Raw genomic sequence first — 22,678 nt, 5'->3', positions numbered from 1 at the left:
AAACAAATTTTAAAAACACTATTTGGGATGCTAAAAGGAGCCTGCACTTTCAACTTGTACTGGACAATATATATATGGCTCTCTTTCCTATTTTTCCCACGAGGACGGGGAAAAATTTGTCCCCATTCTCTATTTCTAGATACTAAGCATTCTCTGCTGACAAGGATTACTACAGTCTCTTAAGTGGTGATGCTAGATTGTGCTAAATAGGGACTGCTTTCTCACAGCTCAGAAACTTCTAGCAGGTTTTCCAAGCATGCACATCACTCTCAGTCTTTTTTCCACACGATCACTTACAATCAAGTTGTGCTCCTATCTGAAAAAAAGACTGCAAAAGTGACATTTCATCAACACTGCTGCAAGTTCAAGAGTGAACAGAAGAGCTATACATCTTTAAAATACATAGATTTGAACATATACTTTTAAAGAAGGCAACATTAAATGTAGAGTTGTCTTTCAAGCCATCTGGAGTTATTTCTTCTCTTTCAACATTCTTAATTCCCTCTCCTCTTCCTCCCATGCCCCTGTGTTACCTCTGCTGTTTCTCTTGTCGTGCCATCTCCTTTAACTTGAATGCTGCCTCACAGCGCCGCCGCCTTCGATCCCCACGCTCTGCAGCCTCGATCTTCATCAGCTCCCGTTTGTAGGTACGCTGGTAGGCTGTGATAAGTCGGCGGAGCCGGGCAGTCAATGCTGATCCTGGAGGCCAGAGAAGACGGCCAGGTAGTGGGGTCTGGACTGTGAAGGCAAAAAGGAAAGGTGAAAATTCATAAGCTGGATAGCTAAAGATTTGTTAGAATGTCAAAAGCAACATGCCAAAACACGATTTGGAAAATGATGACTATTGTCAGCTTCTAGAAAGACATGCAGCCATCAATGGGTGGAGGGCACAGTAGTACATTTCTAGCTACAAAGTCAGGAATTAGAACCAAGATTCTGAGCATGTAGCCACTTGTTTGGCAGCATTTTATCCTGCTTTTCAATGAAGACATTAATTCCTCAGTAAATTGGTGGCATAGCCATAAATTTTATACAGATATTCCAGGTTTGTATTTTTAATCACTAAACTGGAGTATAATCTGAATCTATTACTATGGATGCTCTTGCCTTCTTCACTGTCCACCACAGAGATCTCTTCATCCATCATAAGGGAATCACCCTAGAAAAAGACACACACAAATGGGAAAAATCAGGGAGATAATACAGAAACTTACTGTAATTGGGCCGGATCCCTGAAACAACTTTATTGTAAACCGCACTGAATCCTTGTAGAAATTTGCAGGAGATTTTATAAGTATAGAACAAAACTCTATTAATATTTAACAATCCCCCTTTCTTGAGGAAGTCAATATACTGCTCATGCAGAATTTGTGTAGCGCCTTGTGTAATAAGAGCCAGGACAGTAGACATGGTTTTGAGCCCTTCAAGATTATCTCATTTCTTCATACAGTTTACAAGTCAGCTTTCAGGCCTGGCTATTATACAGAGCATTTAAACGATCTGGGTGATGAGGTTGGCAAAGGGATTATTGTTTCATGTTTCTCTGAAAAAATAGAATCTTTTAAGAAGGATGGGAGGACACATATAGAAGAGAACAATGGATTGGGCACAAATCTGAAAAGGTGACCCTCTCCTCCAAATTTTGAGGCGCATCAAAAATGATTTTATGGATTCATTCATGCCATCGTGTTTGATGTGTTGTAAAAACAGTGACAATTGTTTGACAGTCCCTAAATTTGCAATTTCCAATTTATTTCATAATGCATTCATGGGGAACTAGACGGATCATCCAAGATCATTGGGGCCAAACTGGTTCCCATTTGCAAAAATCCCAGAATGCAGTGAATAGTGTTACTGTTATGTAGGCCTTGAAACATAGAAACATGATGGCAGATAGAGGCCAAATGGTCCATCTAGTCTGCCCATCTCAGCATCCACTATCTTCTCCTCTCCATATTGGCTAAGGCTCTTTACACCTGCATTGTGAGGTCATAGAGCTTTATGTTTATAGGCTAAGGTTCTTAATACTTGCATTATGAGGTCAAAGAGCTTTATAAAAACATGATGGCCAATAAAAGCCAAATGACCCATCCAGTCTGCCCATCCGCAGTAACCATTATCTCTTCTTCTCGTGCCTATCCCACGCCTTCTTGAATTCAGACAATCTCTGTCTTCACCACTTCCTCCGGGAGACTATTTCTCGCATCTACCATCCTTTCTATAAAAAAGTAACATAGATAAAGACCCGAATGGTCCATCCAGTCTGCCCAACCTGATTCAATTTAAATTTTTTAATTTTTTCTTCTTAGCTATTTCTGGGCAAGAATCCAAAGCTTTACCCTGTACTGTGCTTGGGTTCCAACTGCCGAAATCTCTGTTAAGACTTACTCCAGCCCATCTACACCCTCCCAGCCACTGAAGCCCTCCCCAGCCCATTCTCCACCAAACGGCCATATACAGACACAAACCGTGCAAGTCTGCCCAGTACTGGCCTTAGTTCAATATTTAATCTTATTTTCAGATTCTAGACCCTTTGTGTTCATCCCACGCTTCTTTGAACTCAGTCAGTTTTACTCTCCACCACCTCTCTCGGGAGCGCATTCCAGGCATCCACCACCAGTATTTCCTTAGATTACTCCTGAGCCTATCACCTCTTAACTTCAATATTGTTTGTGGCTATGAGAAACGAGGAAGATGGCAGATTGCTCCTTGCAGGAAGACACATTGCTCTGCTGCTCTCACCTCATCCTCTGGGTACTTTGGCATTCCCTGTAGTGGTTTATACTCTGGGTCCTCACAGTCCTTATCAAAGTCCACTCTAAAAAAGAAGAAACACTTGTGTTTGATCTTGTAGGTTTCCTCCTCTGTCTTTTGGGTTTCTACCTCAGATGGAAAATGGCTTCTACAGTGATTCTCAATCAGTATATCACCAACAGCTGGGAAGAGTATCACTGAAAATCTGAAAGACAGCATACTCATGCTTTTCTTAACCACTACATGTGCTGCAGGATGGAGAGAATCGAGAACCTGGAAGTTGGGTACTTGAAATCTCCATAACCGGTCCCTACTTCTGTCACTAGTCTGAAATAAAAATATTGCAGCTCACCCCTCTCTTCCACCCTAGCAGTCACTTCTATTGAATCTGTACTTCCCTTATATCACTGTCACACATACACACATCGTTTGCCAGGAGTGTCACAACAGAAGATTGATGCAGTAATCTTAATGCAGTGGTTCTCAATCACAGCCTTTAGAACAGTGTCTCTCAAACTTTTTTTTTTAGCTCTGGCACGCTAAATGGAGCAAATATTTTTCACGGCACACTAAACCAAGCAAATGTTTTTCACGGCACATTATAACTGAAATTGTAAAATTGCAAAAACAACAAAAATTTAAATTTGAGTTATTTATTTTAAAGTTCTTTAAGCTATGTGTGGGTAACTGTAACAATGGTGAAACTAAAGCAGATAGAATTATTAATCAATGCAATGGATGATTGTTTGCGAGTGTAAATCCGGGTTCAGACCGGATCCTAATGTAATGGATGTAAACCGCCTAGAACTCTTTGGGTATGGCGGGATATAAGAACATAATAATAATAATAATAATAATAATAAATTAACTCAAAACACAGCACGCATTTCATCATCTACTATCTGCAGTCATTTTCTTTTTTTCATTTTAATTTCTGTCAGATCTGAAAATCCAAGTGAACTGCTTGCCCTGGATCGGGAGGTGGGGGGGGGGGGATCCACTGCTTGCCCTGGATTGGTAGCATGGAATGTTGCTACTCCTTGGGTTTTGGCCAGGTACTGGTGACCTAGATTGGCCACCGTGAGAACAGGCTACTAGGTTTGATGGACTTTGGTCTGACCCAGTAAGGCTATTCTTTTGTTCTTATAAGATAAGAAGATCAAAATGGTAACAAAGTCTTGATTGCTTTGTTACTCAAAAAATAAAAATAAAATTACTTACCGTTATTTTTCATATCAAAGAATGCTTGTCTGGGCAGTTGTATCCTTATGCACACAGATGCTCATAACTTTGACAGACTCTTGCGTACGCGATGTATATGTCATCTATTCTAGTGTATACTTATGAAGAGAATTTTTAAAATAAAATCTAATAAAGAAGGTGTTATTTTTTGTCTTTAATGTTTTTGTTTTATTTCTACATATTACCCTAAAAATAAAGTACAATTCTGGAATCTCTCATGGCACACCCGGAATCTCTTTGGGGCACAACACTGTGCCGTGGCACAGTTTGAGAGACACTGTTTTAAAATCAACTACCTGAAATGATAGCAGACACCCCACCCCTCTTGCTTACTTCCTCACATCTCACCTTTTCAGAAAACTATTCAAGATCCATTGCTCAGTGCCAACAACACTTATTAATTTCATCCTCTTCTCAATATCTCAAGGGACACCATCCCCCCCTTTGATATCTCTTTTCATGCCTCTCCCAGCTCAGGAAAACTGGTTATCTCAGCTGTTACTGCCCTGCTCACCCTTCTCCCAGCTCAGGGAAGTTGTCCAGCACCCTGTGTTCAGCAGCAATAGCCTTCTCATCTGGCCGCCCCACCTTCTCCAGGAAGCAGAGAGCAGCGTCAGCTCTCATAGTGTTGTATTTCTCGTAGCCTTCAGGGAAGAAAAAAAAAAGACAGGAAGAAATATCAGACCAAGGAGAGAGAGAGAATGAAGAAGCCATCCTAAGTAGTACAAACCCCAAAAGAGAATAATGCTACCAAGTGTGACACCTCCCGAGGTTGGATGGACCCCCAAAAAGGGTCCCCCCAAGCTAAGTTCGGCACCAGACGGGGACAAGGAGCACTACACAAATTCCAACAGCCCTACACTGACCAAGGGATGACTGGCACAGCTTACTGACCACCTGCTGGAGACTGAGAACAGACTGGGTATATAGAGGGGAAGCACAACTATTACAGCCAAAAGTTTTGTCTCAGTCTCCACCTGCTGGTCATGATGAACTATTACCCATCAGTGAACTGTACCGGTCTGGAGAGATGCTAAAGAACAGTACTTTAGCTCCTCCGTAGTCACTACAATTTACTTTGGTTTATAACTGAAGATTAACCAAGTAGGAACCTAAAAACACAAACTCTTTTTGAACACTAATAACAGTACATCCACTCTGCAAATCTCAAATGATGTCCAAGGGAAGTGAAGCCTGTTTACGTAAGTCATTTTGCACTGGTCTCAATGGACACTCACCATGTTTGAACACCCCGAAGAGAAGAGACTTGTCTGCCTCGCTGTCCCACCAGTCTGTCGGCACTTCCAGCTGATCTACCTCTGGAAACCAAATGTCTATGTCTCTGTAAGGAAGAACAAAATAAGAGAACAAATAGGAAATGTGAGGTCTAGACAGTTTCACTTCAAACCCTCTCTCCAGCTTTTCAGAAAGTTCTCTCTTCCATTGTGCCCCCTTAATCGTCACCAACTTTGAAAAGTGGAAAATTCTGATGTTCTTAAAAGGGATTATCTCCACACAGTCTGGAACAACGAGGTAGTAAGTTATAAGTGATGCAATTCAGTGAAAACAGTAGGGAAGGAAAGAACTTCCACTTTGGATTTATATCTTTGGATCCTAAATTTATTGCAAAGATAACAGCGATGACGCAGTATCAAAAAGGATCTCAACAGTATCAAGTATTTTAAATGTACCCAAAATGGCCCGTGTTTCAGCACAATGTACACCTGCCTCAGGGGTCAAAGCATTGTATCTAGTGTGGGTCACCGTATAAGTCGCACAGCTCTGTCTAGAATAGTATAGATACAACACTTTGACCTTTGAGGCAAGCTTATTTTACGCCAAACCACAGGAACAATTAAGATACTATAACATTGTTGAGGTCCTTTTTGATACTGTGACATCGCTGTTATCATTGCAATAAAACTTTGGATTTATATCATTGGATCCCGAGTGGAAGTTCTATCCATCCCTACTGATTTGATCCTTTTGTAGAGATATTTTCTGTTCTTATACAAAAAAATAAAACCCCAAACAGCAAAGCATATAGACATTATTATAGATCTTGTACACCTCTGTATTTGTTTGAATGGAGATAATGAAATGAGGAGAGATCACCAATGGACAATAGGGATGTATTCCTTGCACAGTTCCCCAGAGTTCTGGAGAAGAGATGGCTCAGGGGAGATATGATAGAGGTCTATAAAATACTGATTGGCACGGAATGGGGTAGATGTGAATTGCTTGTTTTACTCTTCCCCAAAATACTAGGACTAAGAACATAAGAATTGCCATACTGGGACAGACCGAAGGTCCATCAAGCACAGCATCCTGTTTCCAAAAGAGGTCAACCCAGGTCCCAAGGAGGCATGTAATGAAGCTACTAAGTTTCGAGTTTATTAATATTTTGATATACCAACCATCACAAGTATCTGGTCGATTTACAATAATAAGAGATAAAAATTATAAAAAAAGTTGTATATATATATATAAATATATATAAAAAAAATAAAAATAGGGGGGATAATGTCGATACAAAGACTTGATTATGAAGAATATGAGACAAAAGGAAGGAAAAGGGAAGGGAAGTTTTTAAATTACATTGTATAAGAACATAAGAACTGCCAATCAGACCCTGGGTCCATCAAGTCCGGTGATCCGCTCACGCGGAGGCCCAGCCAGGTGCGACCTGGCGAAAAAATTAGTCACCGGTATCCCTCTATTTGCCTTCTGAGGAGATGTGCATCTAACTTGCCCTTAAATCCTAGAATGGTGGGTTTCGCAGCAATCTCCACCGGGAGAGCGTTCCAGGTGTCCATCACCCACTGTGTGAAGCAGAACTTCCTGGCATTTGTCCTGGGCTTGTCCCCCCTCAGCTTCAGTCCATGACCTCTTGTCCTAGTCACAATTGACATCGTAAATAACTTTTTGTTCTGCTTTATCTTGTCGATTCCTTTTATTATTTTAAAAATCTCAATCATATCCCCTCGCAGTCTCCTCTTCTCAAGGGAGAACAGTCCCGGTTTTCCAAGCCATTCTTCGTAGCTCAAGTTCTCCATACCTTTTACCAGCTTTGTTGCTCATCTCTGCACCCTCTTGAGCAGTTTTATATCCTTCTTTAGATAGGGAGACCAGTGTTGGACACAGTATTCCAAGTGTGGTCTGACCAATGCTCTATAAAGCAGCATTATAACACCCTCCAATCTACTCGTGATTCCCTTCTTTATCATGCCCAACATTCTATTTGCCTTCTTTGCCACCGCTGCACATTGTGCTGATGGTTTCAGGGTCCTCTCTATCAGTACCCCCAGGTCCTTTTCTCGCTCATTCTTACTCAGAGTTGCACCTGACATGGTGTACTCATGCTCCTTGTTCTTTCTGTCCAAATGCATCTCTTTGCACTTTTCCACATTAAATTTCATCTGCCATTTCTCTGCCCATCTCTCCAACTGGCTCAAGTCTCTCTGTAGTTCCTTGCTGTCCTTTTGTGATCTGATTGTCCGACATAGCTTTGTATCGTCTGCAAATCTGATGATATCACTAAACGTTCCTTCTTCTAGATCGTTGATGAAAATATTAAATAAGATGGGCCCAAGAACCGAACCCTGGGGCACACCGCTAGTCACTTTCTCCCAGTCTGAGAGCTTCCCATTTATGCCTACCCTCTGCATTATGTTTTCCAGCCATTTGCCTATCCACCTTAGTATGTCTCCCTCTATTCCGTGGCTTTGTAATTTCCTGAGAAGTCTTTCGTGTGGAACTTTGTCGAACGCTTTCTGGAAGTCTAGGTATATTATGTCCACTGGTTCCCCGTTATCAATAGATTTGTTTACAGTTTCAAAGAATTGTAGTAAATTTGTCAAACATGACTTCCCTTTCCTGAAGCCGTGTTGACTGGCTCCCATCAGGTCGTGTGTATCCAAGTGCCGGACTATGCTATCTTTAATCAGTGCTTCAACCATCTTTCCAGGGACAGACATAAGACTTACTGGTCTGTAGTTGCCCGGTTCTCCTCTTGACCCTTTTTTGAAAATTGGGGTGACGTTCGCTATCTTCCAGTCGTCCGGTATCTGTCCAGTTTTGATTGACAGGTTGGCAAGGTTTTGTAGTAGTTCACCGATTTCCACCTTCAGCTCCTTTAATACTCTCGGGTGAATTCCATCCGGTCCAGGGGACTTGTCGCTTTTAAGTTTGTCGGTCTGGTAGTATATCTGGTCCAAATCCACTTCTAATGTGGTGAGGCTGTCCTCTATTTCTCCCTTGAACACTTTCACTGTTTCAGGTATTGATGTAATGTCCTCCTTCGTAAAGACAGATGCAAAGAAGGAGTTAAGTCTGTCTGCAATTTGTTTGTCTTCTTTGATGCACCCTTTTCTTCCCTGGTCGTCCAGCGGACCCACTGCCTCCTTTGCAGGTTTTTTCTCTTTTACGTATCTAAAAAAGGGCTTGAAGTTTTTGGCCTCTTGCGCTAATTTCTCCTCATAGACCTTTTTGGCATCCCTCACCACCTTGTGACATTTCTTCTGGTCTTTTTTGTGGCTGTTCCAGGCTTCGGTAGTTCGTTCGCGTTTCCATTTTTTAAAGGAGTCCTTCTTTTCTCTTACGACATTCTTCACCTCTTTAGTAAGCCATGCTGGTTCTCCCTTGTTTTTATTTTTCCGTCCTTTGGATATCTACGGAATATAGAGATTTTGTGCTTCTGTGATAGTATTTTTCAGTAGGGACCATGCCTGATCCACCGATTTAATTGCGTTCATCCTTTTCTTGAGCCGTTTTTTTTACCATAGTAACATAGTAGATGACGGCAGATAAAGACCCAAATGGTCCATCCAGTCTGCCCAACCTGATTCAATTTAAATTTTTTTTTTTTCTTCTTAGCTATTTCTGGGCGAGAATCCAAAGCTTTACCCGGTACTGTGCTTGGGTTCCAACTGCCGAAATCTCTGTTAAGACTTACTCCAGCCCATCTACACCCTCCCAGCCATTGAAGCCCTCCCCTGCCCATCCTCCTCCAAACGGCCATACACAGACCGTAAAAGTCTGCCCAGTAACTGGCCTAGTTCAATCTTTAATATTATTTTCTGATTCTAAATCTTGTGTGTTCATCCCACGCTTCTTTGAACTCAGTCACAGTTTTACTCTCCACCACCTCTCTCGGGAGCGCATTCCAGGCATCCACCACCCTCTCCGTAAAGTAGAATGTCCTAACATTGCCCCTGAATCTACCACCCCTCAACCTCAAATTATGTCCTCTGGTTTTACCATTTTCCTTTCTCTGGAAAAGATTTTGTTCTACGTTAATACCCTTTAAGTATTTGAACGTCTGAATCATATCTCCCCTGTCTCTCCTTTCCTCTAGGGTATACATATTCAGGGCTTCCAGTCTCTCCTCATACGTCTTCTGGCGCAAGCCTCCTATCATTTTCGTCGCCCTCCTCTGGACCGCCTCAAGTCTTCTTACGTCTTTCGCCAGATACGGTCTCCAAAACTGAACACAATACTCCAAGTGGGGCCTCACCAATGACCTGTACAGGGGCATCAACACCTTCTTCCTTCTACTGACTACGCCTCTCTTTATACAGCCCAGAATCCTTCTGGCAGCAGCCACTGCCTTGTCACACTGTTTTTTCGCCTTTAGATCTTCAGACACTATCACCCCAAGGTCCCTCTCCCCGTCCGTGCATATCAGCTTCTCTCCTCCCAGCATATACGGTTCCTTCCTATTATTAATCCCCAAATGCATTACTCTGCATTTCTTTGCATTGAATTTTAGTTGCCAGGCATTAGACCATTCCTCTAACTTTTGCAGATCCTTTTTCATATTTTCCACTCCCTCTTCGGTGTCTACTCTGTTACAAATCTTGGTATCATCTGCAAAAAGGCACACTTTTCCTTCTAACCCTTCAGCAATGTCACTTACATACATATTGAACAGGATTGGCCCCAGCACCGAACCCTGAGGGACTCCACTAGCCACCTTTCCTTCCTTCGAGCGACTTCCATTAACCACCACCCTCTGGCGTCTGTCCGACAGCCAGTTTCTGACCCAGTTCACCACTTTGGGTCCTAAGTTCAGCCCTTCAAGTTTGTTCAACAGCCTCCTATGAGGAACTGTATCAAAGGCTTTGCTGAAATCCAAGTAAATTACATCTAGCATATGTCCTCGATCCAGCTCTCTGGTCACCCGATCAAAAAATTCAATCAGGTTCGTTTGGCACGATTTACCTTTTGTAAAGCCATGTTGCCTCGGATCCTGTAACCCATTAGATTCAAGGAAATACACTATCCTTTCTTTCAGCAACACTTCCATTATTTTTCCAACAACTGAAGTGAGGCTCACCGGCCTGTAGTTTCCTGCTTCATCCCTGTGACCACTTTTATGAATAGGGACCACATCCGCTCTCCTCCAATCCCCAGGAATCACTCCCGTCTCCAGAGATTTGTTGAACAAGTCTTTAATAGGACTCGCCAGAACCTCTCTGAGCTCCCTTAGTATCCTGGGATGGATCCCGTCTGGTCCCATCGCTTTGTCCACCTTCAGTTTTTCAAGTTGCTCATAAACACCCTCCTCCGTGAACGGCGCAGAATCTACTCCATTTTCTCGTGCAACTTTGCCAGACAATCTCGGTCCTTCTCCAGGATTTTCTTCTGTGAACACAGAACAGAAGTATTTGTTTAGCACATTTGCTTTCTCGTCATCACTCTCCACATATTTGTTCCCAGCATCTTTTAGCCTAGCAATTCCATTTTTTATCTTCCTCCTTTCACTAATATATCTGAAAAAATTTTTATCTCCCTTTTTTACATTTTTAGCCATTTGTTCTTCCGCCTGTGCCTTCGCCAAACGTATCTCTCTCTTGGCTTCTTTCAGTTTCACCCTGTAGTCCTTTCTGCTCTCCTCTTCTTGGGTTTTTTTATATTTCATGAACGCCATGGCTCTCATTCTATCGTATCTTCCTTTTTTAAAGTTGAGGGTTGTAGTTAAGGTTTTGATACGTTTCCCCTTCCCGATGTCGAGTTTAAAGTTGATCATGTTGTGATCGCTCGTTCCTAGTGGGACCGTGTCTTCTACTTCTTTAGTCTGACTAGTAATGCCATTTAGTACCAAGTCCAGGGTGGCATTCCCTCTCGTCGGCTCTGCCATCATTTGATCTAGGAAGCAGTCCCCTACCATTTCCAGGAATTTTATTTTTTTGCTGCAGTTTGAGGTTCCCAGGTTCCAATCTATCCCTGGAAAGTTAAAGTCTCCCATGATCATTACATTGTTTGTCTTATATCCTTGTTTGATTTCCTCTATCATTTCTGAGTCTGTCTCCTCCGACTGTCCTGGCGGTCGATAATAAAGGCCAATTTTTGTGTCTGTACCATTGTGTCTAGGAAGCTTAATCCAGAGGGATTCCAACTTCTCATTTCTCTCTAACAGATTCTATTCCTTCTTGAACATATAGGGCAATACCTCCTCCTTTTTGCCCTGTTCTGTCTCTTCTGTATTGCTTGTATCCCTGCAGTACTGTATCCGATTCATTTTCATCATTCCACCATGTTTCTGTTATGCCAATGATTTCTAGTTCGTCGCATCTTGCTATTGTCTCCAACTCTCCCATTTTGTTTCTCAAGTTCCTAGCATTCGTGTACATATATTTAAGTTCTCTTCGTGAACCCTTCATGGGCTTTCCAAGCTTTGCAGTCCCTACTGAGTACTTTGTGGTATCTGTCTGTGCTCCTACGTTGTCTCTCTCATTGTCTTCGTGCTTTTCTCTCCCTATGCCTGGGTAGTTGTCTGTAGTTCCTTCTTCGGGGCATTTCGTCGTCCGGGTGGTCGACTGTTGGCTTTCCCCTGACCTTTAGTTTAAAGTCTTCTCAATGGCCCTCTTCATGTTACCTGCCAATACTCTTGCTCCTTCTTTGGTGAGGTGTAATCCATCTTTTCTGTAATACCTGCTCGCAGTTCCTCTTGCCTCTTCTCGTCTGCTCTTGGTATAGGGAGGATCTCGGAGAAGGCCACCTTCACATCCCTGACTTTCAGTCTTCTTCCGAGTGAGTGGAGCTGGTCCTTCATTTCTTTCCTGTTATACTTCCGTTCCACTCACATCGTTAGTTCCCATGTGGATTAGCACAGCAGTGTCCTCTCCTCCTGCGTTCTGGTGATCCTGTTGACCACATCATTTACTCTTGCTCCGGGCAGGCAAGTGACGAGTCTATCCTCTCTTCCTCCTGCAGTGTGGCTGTCCACATGTTGTATAATGGAGTCTCCTACGATGATCCCCATCTTCTTTATTCGGGAGTTCCTTGGGGGTCGTAATTCCACATCCATGGTTCAGGGCCGATCTTCTCTCTCCTGCGATACATCCCCATGCAGTCTCCTTCTTTTTCTAAGTGAATGGTTTCCCTCCGTCTCTGGTTCTGACCCATCAGTGCTTGTAGTGGTGTCTCTTCTCATCTCGTCTAGGCCTTCTTCCCGAGTTGCTTGGGTACAGCTCTCCAGCCCTGGGGTCTCCACATGTTGTTGGTGGGCTTCCTCAATGAATCTCTCGAGCTCCTTGATCTCTTCGTCGGTGCTGGACTCCAATAGTAGCTTCTCCTGTTCACGGATTTCCTTTTCAAAGTTGAGGAGTTCTCTTAGTCCCATCACTGTCTCTTCAAGCAGTTGGACTTTCCATTTCAGGCTATCCAGCTCCATGCACCGACTGCAAATGTATGCCTGAGTCCTCGAGGGGAGGTAGTCATACATACTGCAGTTGGTATAGAAGACTGGAAAGCTCATCTTCTGACTTTCTTGGGTGATCATTTCCTGCTCCCCTTCCGAGTTGTCTGGGCTGTGTGTTGCGAACCATCTGTTTCTGTTGGCTGGATGTGACCTGGTTTCCTGTTTGCTGTCTCCTTATTTGTTGTGAGTCTGCTGGTGGTGTGTTTGGTGAGTGCTTGTTTCCCCTTTTGGAGTGTGGTGTGTGAAAAGTGGTCTTGCTGTGTGGCTAGCTAAGAGAAAAGAAAAGAACTTGTGGCTTACGTTCTATGTCACTCTGCTGGGCGGCCCATTTTCCTGGCTCCTTTCTCAAGGTTCCTTTGCAAAGGCGCTCTCGCTAAGGCGAGTGCCTTTGCCACGCGCCGAACAGCTGCGCACCCTTGGCTCCCTTCCTGTTAAGGGGGAGCCCGGGCGCTGATGCTGCCTCTGACGCGGTGGGGGTGGGCGGAGCTTTCTCTCGCCGCTACCCCTAGCTACCTGCCTTCGCTGCTGCTCTCTGGCTCTTCGGCTCCTTCTGCCTCTCTGTTAAGCTTCCTCCCTCCTGCCTCTCGCAAACGCACACGGCTTCTCGCGTCTGAGGTCTGCCTCGTGCTCCGGCTCCCTTCCTGTTAAGGGGGAGCCCGGGCGCTGATGCTGCCTCTGATGCGGTGGGGGTGGGTGGAGCTTCCTCTCGCCGCTACCCCTAGCTACTTGCCTTCGCTGCTGCTCTCTGGCTCTTCGGCTCCTTCTGCCTCTCTGTTAAGCTTCCTCCCTCCTGCATCTCGCAAAACGCACGCGAGGAGGAAAAAAATGGGGTATCGCTTCCTGGAAGCGTTTTTGTTGTCCTGTTTTTATTTGGGACTTTAGTTGGAATTTTGATAAACAACTAAACCAGAGAAAATATATTTTTTCATTCAACGTGTAATCAAATTCTGGAATTTATTGCCAGAGAATGTGTTGAAAGCAGTTAGCTTAGCAGGATTTAAAGAAGGTTTGGTTAATTTCCTAAAAGAAAAGTCTATAAGCCAGAGAAATCCACTGCTTATTCCTAGGATAAGCAGCATAAAATCTGTTTTACTCTTTGGGATTTGCCAGCTACTTGTGGCCACTGTTTCATTGTTTGTTTGTCAGGATATATCGCCTACCATTTCTCAAAAAATTCAAGGCAAATAATCGCCAACACATATAATAAAAACAGCATCCAGGATTGAATAGATTAAAAAACTAAACTTAAAAAAGGTTCTTAAACAACAAAACCTCACAACATTAAATAAACTACAAAATACAGAAATGAAAGAATATGAAAATAAAAAGTAAACTAGGGCAACAGTTCCTTGCATATAATTCAGATGTAACTGGCAAAGTAGCCTTACACACCTGGCATCGGCTCCGCTCAGCACACGTGCAGCCTGGTCTCCAATCACTTCCTGGCGCAGGTAGTATAGCATTCTTACACGTAACAGGACTCTGCAGGACAGAAACGCATGGGTCTCACACGGTATGGCACCTAATTACCTTGCTGACCATTTTACTTTTACAAGATCTAGACGTTCATTGCATATCGCAGATTTAAGGCTGCTTATTTAAACAATATTTCCACCATTTACTTTCATTTGAAGCAGCTAGCTGGGATGCTGACTTTCACCGATTATAAGATATTGAAAGCTTTTCTATTTGTTAAATTTTTGGAAAACTGATTTGTATTTCTCTGTGAATTACTCAGTCCTCTTTTACTTTGCTAACCGCGCTGATCTGCAAAATATTACAGTATATAAATAAATTTTATGTTATGTTGTTCCAATATATGGCATCACAAAGGGAGCCCAAGGAGGCCTCAACGATGAGACAATCAAGGAACAAAGGAGTCGTGAGGATGAGATGTCAATAATTCAGCCACGGGTGTAAAGTTCAAAGTTCACTTTAATGATAGCACTGCGAGGACTTGAAGACTTTGGCTGAATTATTGACATCTCATCCACACGACTCCTTTGTTATTCCAATATATGGGACATTTGAGAGAGAGACTCCCTTGCTACTGGGCTGACGCTTGTCACAGAAACAAGAGAAAGGCCAGAGTTATGCCCCCCTCTGTCTTACTTGTTACACTGGTGTTTGAGGTGTTTCTTGTAGCTTTCATCTTGGAAGAGTGTGTCTGGATTGTATTTTCGGATCCAGTCAGCTTTATGCATGTCAAAGCTGCTCTGAGATTTTACTTTCTTGCCTTTCCTGCCCCTGGGCACTGGAATAGACAGACCTGGAGGGGCAGAAAGGAAGCAAAAACATAAAAAGCATTGTAACGCAGGGAGAACAAGAAGCATCCTGGGATTAAGTGTGATACCTATTAGAGAATGACACAGGGACAAATTTGTCCCCGTCCATGCAGGAATTCAATTTCCCCGTCCCGTCCCCGTGAGTTTTGCAGCTGTCCCTGCTCCATTCCTGTAAGCTCTGCCTTAACTGCACAAGCCTCAAACACTTATGATTTTAAAATGTTTGAGGCTTGTGCAGATGAGGACAGAGCTTGCAGGAATGGGGCAGGGACAGGAAAATTAGTTCCCACGGGGATGGGGAAAAATTTGTCCCCATGTCATTCTCTATTACCTATAGGATTTTGGAGCTCATTTATTCTTCGTGTAGCAAGGAGTAAGACTGAGTATTACCTGTATGGCCTCCTGTGATATAAAAGGTCTGTGTGTGTGTGTGTGTGTGGGGGGGGGGGTGGAAGGAGAGAGAGAGAGAGAGGAGTATATAATTACCTGTATGGTTCTGAATCTGCTTGGAACGGAGATGGGAGGGGTAGTGTTTTATACTTACCCAGGTACTTGTGAGACGAGGAGCAGGGAGTACCACAGCTTTGCTTATTACCCAAAGGGCTCTGGTGTTATGGCAGGGGTAGGCAATTCCGGTCCTCGAGAGCCACAGGCAGGTCAGGTTTTCAGGATATCCACAATGAATATGTATGAGATGGATTTGCATGCACTGCCTCCTTGAGATGCAAATCTATCTCATACATATTTATTGTGGATATCCTGAAAACCTGACCTTCCTGTTGCTCTCGAGGACTGGAATTGCCTACCCCTGTGCTATGGGATTCCCCTTCGAAAGGAGCAAGAGAAACATATCCTTGGGCTAATGTATTACCTGTGTGATTCTGGAGCTGCTTGGTTTTGCCATTTTCGGCAGGGGTGATCAGGTCCCAGATAAAGCTTTTGATTTTGTCATCCCCGCGGTAATGGAGAAGACAGTACACCAAGATGGCCCTGCAGATCGTCTCAACGTCTCGCTCAGACATCCGGCGTTTGAAGCGCCCATGGGAAAGGATGTCTTTCCAGCGACCCCACCTACACAGGTCAAAACACACACACGCATAAGCAGAATGCAAAAATGAACATCTGCGTCTACTCTTTGGCTCCAAGAGAAGTGTGAAGAAATCCAGCAGGACTCACACTCGCTGCTGTGACACCCTCACCTACAGCAAACTACAGGGTTATGCATGTTTCTTTACCCGTACACCAGCAGGTGTTTCTCCACCCGAAAACAGTCTGTGCGGCCATATCCATGATGCCGCTCATGGCGTCGGTGTCGTGGCCGCTCTTCATCCTCACTGTCCAGATCAGAGAACTCCACCATATCGTCGTCCCGCAAAGTGCTGAAGTGTCTTGTCTGCTTGCGCACACGGGGCGTGTCTATTACCAAGGTGTTCTGACGGATGCAAAACAAAAACAAGGCAACATAGAAACATGATGGCAGATAAAGGCCAAATGGCCCATCCAGTCTGCCCATCTGCAGCATCCACTATCTTCTCCTCTTCCTACAGGACAAGGCTTGTTTCACTTGCATTGTGAGATCATAAGAGCTTTATGGTTATAGAAACATGATGGCAGACAAAGGCTAAATGGTCTATCCAGTCTGCCCGGCCGCTATCTCCTCCTCTCCCTAAGAGATCCTACATACTTGTTCTATGCTTTCTTGAATTCAAACACCTCTATCAGTATACTATTCCATGCATCTACTACCCCTTCTGTAAAGATTTATTTTCTTAGATTACTCCTGAGCCTATCACCTCTTAACCTTATTCTATGCCCTCTCACTCTGGAGTTTTCTTTCAACTGAAAGAGAATTGCCTCATAATAAAAGACATTTAAATGCCTAAGTGGTATAAATACACATCTCCCTTTACTCCAAAGTATACATACTGAGATCTTTAAGTCTGTCCCCATAAGCCTTATGATGTAGACCAGGAACAGAGGATACAACCACCCAGCTGAATTAATACATTATGTTCACCAGGTAAGTACATAGTTAAAGGTTCCATTAAGAAAATGTTGCCCTTTTAATTAACTGTCAGATTTACAGACTAAACAAATCTGTTCACCAGTAGGGGATCATCTAAGTATTCTGGGGAAGAGGAAAGGGTTTTGGACAGTTGTCACAGCATCAAGTGCAAACTAATTAAAATCTAGCCAATATAATAGTAGTTCTTAATCTGTTGAGCACTTGATCAGCTACTACCCTTCCTCAAGTCACAATTACTCGCTTTCTGTCTGTCTCATCTGATACTCAAAAAGAAAAAAACCCATTTAGTATGTATATGGTGGGAGGGTGGGTGGGTGGGTTTTATGAAAATGTGATGGGTAATTGCAAAAATATTTGGAAAGGGAGGGATGGGAGGTAATTTATAGTATAAGATGTCTGTAGAGTTTCAAGTGAAGAATGTATATTATGACTTGATTTATTGTACACTTGTTTTCATAATTTAAAAATAAATAAAGATATATAAAAAAAAAAAGAAAAAAAACCCCAAAACAAAACAGAATAGTCCACTGCTGAACTCCAATCCTCAATTCTTCAATGCAAAAATATGAGCTTCCCATAACCTACTCCCAAGCCCTACCCTTAACGATATACCCAAACCTTCCAGTTTCACCCTGAACTAAGCCAACAGGATGGTTTACCACTACCTCATCACTACAATGAAATTTTTTTTGGGGGGGGGCGCAGGGGAGTAGGGGAGATTAGCCCCCATTGATAATAGTTTGAGGGATCTATAGTTTTACTGCAAACCAAAATAATTTCAAGGCGTATAAGTGGAATATATACATCTATATTAAGTTTTATTTAAAAATCTGTATTAGCCAGATTATTTTGACCGTGCAAGCCAGCTGCAGAGCTGTGCTAAATCTATCCAACCAGTTCAACTGATCACCTAGCTGGTTTGGTCCAGCTGAAGTTCACCTTGATAATGAGATTAATTTTAAGAAGTTAATCTGTTATATTGGCTGCACAGGGGCTTTTTGAAAATTATTTCCCATTCAAACATCAAATTAATGCTTTTTACAGCTTAATTTAACACCCAAATAAAGCTCTATATTAGAAATATGGTCTTGACCTTACACATTCTGATACTGAATCTTCCTAGCTTGCCTGCCCCTTGTACCTTGCTATTAATGGAGTCCACATCTATGTCAGCCTTTTTAGCCCATTTTTGCCAAAAGTTTGGGTCATCTAAGGAGATATCTGTCCGGTTTTCGGAGGCCACAAAGCTTGCCTAGGGTTAAAGAAAAAAGTTGAAATAAGCATTCACAGAATAAAATATCAACATTTCCTATCAAACATTGCAGTGCAGCTAAAGAACAGACCATAGAATTTTACAGCATTTATACAAATTTTATAGCATTTTGAGTTTTGATTCTTAGTGATTTTTAGCGATTTCAGAAGGGCATTACTTAGGAGCTCTTTTACTAAGCTGTGGTAGGGCTCTAACGTGTGCTCACTGTCCCATGGTAATTTTTACATGCACGCGGACTAATCACATGCTAAAAAGTGAAATGGTATTTTTTTAGCTCAGGGCTGGGAGTTTCCAGAATTCTCCAACAGGATTGATCAGTCCAAGGTTTGCCCAAATACATGCAGGAACTTGTGGGCTTACTTTTCTTAGGGAATGCAGTGGGAAGGTGAGAACTGCAGGCTCCTGCATGCACTGTGGCGATCCCAGGAGTGGATCACCTTTGCAGGGCAAATGCTTCTCTAGAGTCAGGAGTGATACCGCAGGACTGGAGAAGGGCAGACGTGGTACCTCTCCACAAAAGCAGAAGTAGGGAAGAGGTTTGTGAGGGAATGACAGACCCATAAGCTAACCCCCAGTTGCTTGTAAAGCACCCATGCCTGAGAAACTCCCTAACCCCCTACTTGTTCTGTTTGATTAGATTGTAAGCTCTACTGAGGAGGGGCAGTCTCTTGAATGTTTTCATTTACAGCGCTGCGTATGTCTAGCAGCTCTATAGAAATAAGTAGTAATAGTAAACATCTCTGCCAGAAGGCCCAGCGCCCGACCTTGGCAAATGTGGAACCCTTGCCCTCAGACTCGATGGTGATGGTGGTGGTGCGTCTCTGTAGGATCTGGTCAATGTCCTCTTCGCAGAACTTGGAACCCTCATCATCCTCATCCATGATGGCAGCATATGCTCCCTTCCGCAACAAGTCCTCGATCTCCTTTTTTGTGAATGGCTGAATCTGCTCAAAACAGAAAAACATATGGGCCATAAATAACCCAGAAGGGCAAGTTACAAACCATCAATGCCAGCCAATCAGAACAGTTCTCTCTGCAAAACAAAAACCCCACCTAAATATATTATAAACTGGTCTCAGCCAATCAAAGCTGTGCACAGTCACCTTCTGAGGCAGAAGAGCAGGTTGTAGATCTTAATAGTGTGAATGGGCAGATTAGATAGTTGGTAAAGACCATAGAGCTTGGCATATTTTTCTTTTTCTATTACTCATTAACTTTCTTAGTCTGATTGTATAAGGTGTCTTCTCAGCCCCTGCGTTAGGCCCATCCCCAATGCTGCCTCTTCTCACCCCTGTAGTGATGTTCTCCCGGCCGCTCATAGACTGCAGCACAGCTTTGTCCAGTCCCAGCTTCAGGCTGGCTTTGTCAAACATGTCCCTTTCATAAGAGTTGCGGGTGATGAGCCGGTAAACTTTCACCGCCTTGCTCTGTCCAATGCGATGACAACGTGCTTGTGCCTGCAACAGAAGAGGGTGGGGGATGGGGAGCGTACATGCTTAAAGTAAAATGGCAGGATGAGTCTGAAGACCACACCAGGACTGAAGATCAAAGAAACTGCTCTATTTCTGGACTGTCACCTGCATGCCTCATTTCATTGTCCCTCATTTTCCCACCCTCAGGAAAGCCTTCCACTCCTCTGTCTTCCCCTTCAAGCAGTAGGGAAGCTGAGTTTCCTGAGCATGAACAGAAGATCCTACAACTAATTGACAGTAGAGACAGGGGAAAGACATAAAGGTCTGAAAAGGCTGAAGAGAGCTATTATAGTAGTGATAGACTTGGTTTGGAAAGCTACACCTTTGGCTCAGCAACAGAGTCATTGACAGGAAAATAGCTCCGACAGTGCATGGTAAGAGGAAAGGCGGCTCCAGAAGGGAATCTGGAGCTTCCCACTCTCCCTTCCTCAGCAAGAAGGCCTACCTGAAGGTCATTCTGCGGGTTCCAGTCTGAATCAAAAATGATGCAAGTATCAGCAGCTGTCAGATTGATGCCCAGGCCACCTGCTCGCGTGCAAAGCAGGAAGACGAAGCGATCAGAGTCTGGCTTGCTGAAGCGGTCAATGGCTGCTTGACGAAGGTTCCCTCGCACACGACCATCGATACGTTCATAGAGGTACCTGAGAGGTGAAGCAGACAGTGATCGGTAGAACCTGGAGCTTCCCTCTACCCAAAGCACTACACACAGACCTCGTGGTCACTCACAGAAAGATAGAGCCGGGAAGGAGCTCAGATTGTCTTCTACATCATCCTCTGCCTCCAAGTTGGCCTCCTATAGTTTGCTGTTTAAAGTCTACAATAAAGCAGATACTTACCTGTAGTAGGTGTTCTTCGAGGACAGCAGGCATATGGGCGACGTCATCCACCGAACCCAGTACTAGCATCACTACCAAGTGCACTGTCACTTTAAAATTTTTTGGCAGTGCCCATCCCGAACACGTGCCAGTGCCTTTCTGCCCGACGCTGGCTTGTGGGGCAATCAGTTCAGTAAAAACTCTAAGAGGCCAACTAGGGGAGGCGAACAGGTTGTAGAACATATGCCTGCTGTCTTTGGAGAAAGCAAAAATACATAAATGTAAGAGGTGTTCTCAGAGGAGAAACAGGCATTATATTCTCATCAGTGGGACTCCCCAGCTTCTACAGCCATGGCTCTGAATGTAATGGATATGTAAAATATGAGCTTGGCAAAACTCAAGTAGGCTGGAGGGAAAGTTGGCACTCAGGAAGTAAAAAGATTCGGCAGAACTGCTCGTCCAACCCGACCACCTCTTCTGGAGTTTTGTTCCAAATAGTAGTGAGAAACAAAAGATATGAATTGAGGACCAAGTGGCCACTTTGCAAATGTCCCCAATGAATGCAGAGCAGCCATAGCTCGGACACTGTGGACCTTTACACAGTCCTACAGTATCAGCCCAACCCGAGTGTGTGTGAAGGAGATACAGTCTTGCCAGCCAAGTGGAGATAACTATCTTGGAAACGGCAACTCCAAGTCTGTTAAGGTCAAAAGACACAAAAAAGCTGGGAGGATCCTCTGTGAGATTTAGTGCTTTGCAGGAAGTAGGCCAGAGCACATTTGCAGTCCAAGGTGTGCAGTGCTGCCTCTCCAGGATGTGAATGCGGCTTTGGAAAGAAAATAGGCAGTACTACAGATTAGTTGAGGTAAAACTCTGAGATGACCTTGGGTAGGAATTTTGGATTACAAGTGCGAAGCACTATTCTCTCATGGTAGAATCTTGTGTAGGAAGGATTTGACACAAGAGCTTGAAGTTCACTCACACAGCACACAGATGTAAGGGCAATGAGGAAAATGACTTTCCAAGTGCGAAGTTTGAGAGAGTATAATGTAAGAGACTCATCATAATAGCAGATAGTACCACATCAAGATCCCAAGCAACAGTTTTTTCGAACTGAAATTTTCTGGCTTTGATTGACCTCTTTTGCATACGGAGGCAAGGACTCAGCTAATGTCCCAATATTCAGGATCTAGACACACCAGTTATGTGGGTCAGAGCCTGAAATGGTCTGAGTACATCGAGAACATTTTTTAAAACCTCTTGGTACCTTCTTTGACATAGAGAGGAAAATAGCCAATGCAAAATCAAAGAGCTTAATGGCCTGAGGAGCTTCAGTAACCAAGACACTGAAAACAGTTGATGCTTCTGGGGGGAAAAAGGGCTTGGAGTGGCCTGAAGGCTGAAAAATGAAAGAATGATGAAAATGAACCAAAGTTGGGTAAAACCTGGAACATGATAAAAATAATGAACTATGAGAATAAGTACGGGAAGGCACATAATAAGGATTAAAGTTTGATGCGCTGAAGAGAGACCTGAAAACATAGCTTCTCAGCAACGTAATAAATGAAGAACTGATGGTCCCGCGAGCTGACATCAGATGGGAAGACACTGGCGTGCATGCAGTATGGGAACTGCCAAAAATTCAAAACCACAATGCACCTGGTAGTGTCTGTACTGGATTCCGTGGTGACACCACCCAGGTGTGAGAATATAACACCTGCTCGTCCTCGGAGAATATTAATTCCACCCCCTTCGGAGTTGACATACTCCTGCTATTCGCTACTCTGATACTGTCAAAGTTATTTAATAGCTAATTCGTCTCTCTCTCTCTCTCTGGAATTCAAACTCATAACCCATGCCCTATCTCCAGTGGATGCGGTTAGAGAGGTTGGCTTGGGGGGGGGAGGGAGAGAGTGGAGAGAGGCAGTAAAACTGGATTGCTTTCCACACTGTCAACCCCAAGAAGCATCAAAGTATAACTGATCACACCTCAGTCGTCTCTGTTCTGAACTAAAACAAAGCAGTGCCTTCCATGTATTCTCCAAGATAACATTACGCAGACCTTTTGCGTTCATTACACTGGATTTTTTTCCAGTTCCTTCCATGT

The 22,678-nt window shown here is 43.5% G+C and overlaps 1 protein-coding gene across 8 annotated transcripts in view; it reads right to left on the bottom strand.

The window, feature by feature from the left end:
* The window catches only part of CHD8 (chromodomain helicase DNA binding protein 8), a 105,775-nt gene that overhangs the window by 20,632 nt on the left and 62,465 nt on the right, over positions 1 to 22,678 (bottom strand). For all 8 annotated transcript variants that reach the window (XM_033924188.1, XM_033924189.1, XM_033924185.1 and 5 more), the window contains 13 exons: positions 20,202 to 20,397; positions 19,574 to 19,741; positions 19,049 to 19,228; positions 18,153 to 18,263; positions 16,221 to 16,417; positions 15,857 to 16,056; positions 14,813 to 14,969; positions 14,093 to 14,182; positions 5,235 to 5,338; positions 4,511 to 4,640; positions 2,743 to 2,818; positions 1,108 to 1,159; positions 534 to 738 (listed from right to left, as the gene is read on the bottom strand). In XM_033924188.1, coding sequence (XP_033780079.1) covers positions 534 to 738; positions 1,108 to 1,159; positions 2,743 to 2,818; positions 4,511 to 4,640; positions 5,235 to 5,338; positions 14,093 to 14,182; positions 14,813 to 14,969; positions 15,857 to 16,056; positions 16,221 to 16,417; positions 18,153 to 18,263; positions 19,049 to 19,228; positions 19,574 to 19,741; positions 20,202 to 20,397 — 1,866 coding nt within the window. The remainder of the gene's footprint in view (positions 1 to 533; positions 739 to 1,107; positions 1,160 to 2,742; positions 2,819 to 4,510; positions 4,641 to 5,234; positions 5,339 to 14,092; positions 14,183 to 14,812; positions 14,970 to 15,856; positions 16,057 to 16,220; positions 16,418 to 18,152; positions 18,264 to 19,048; positions 19,229 to 19,573; positions 19,742 to 20,201; positions 20,398 to 22,678) is intronic.

The sequence above is a fragment of the Geotrypetes seraphini genome, chromosome 16 (genome assembly GCF_902459505.1).
Source record: "Geotrypetes seraphini chromosome 16, aGeoSer1.1, whole genome shotgun sequence".
Lineage (NCBI taxonomy): Eukaryota > Metazoa > Chordata > Amphibia > Gymnophiona > Dermophiidae > Geotrypetes > Geotrypetes seraphini.
The sequence above is the reverse complement of the archived record's forward strand: the minus strand, read 5'-3'. Positions and strand labels throughout refer to the sequence as shown.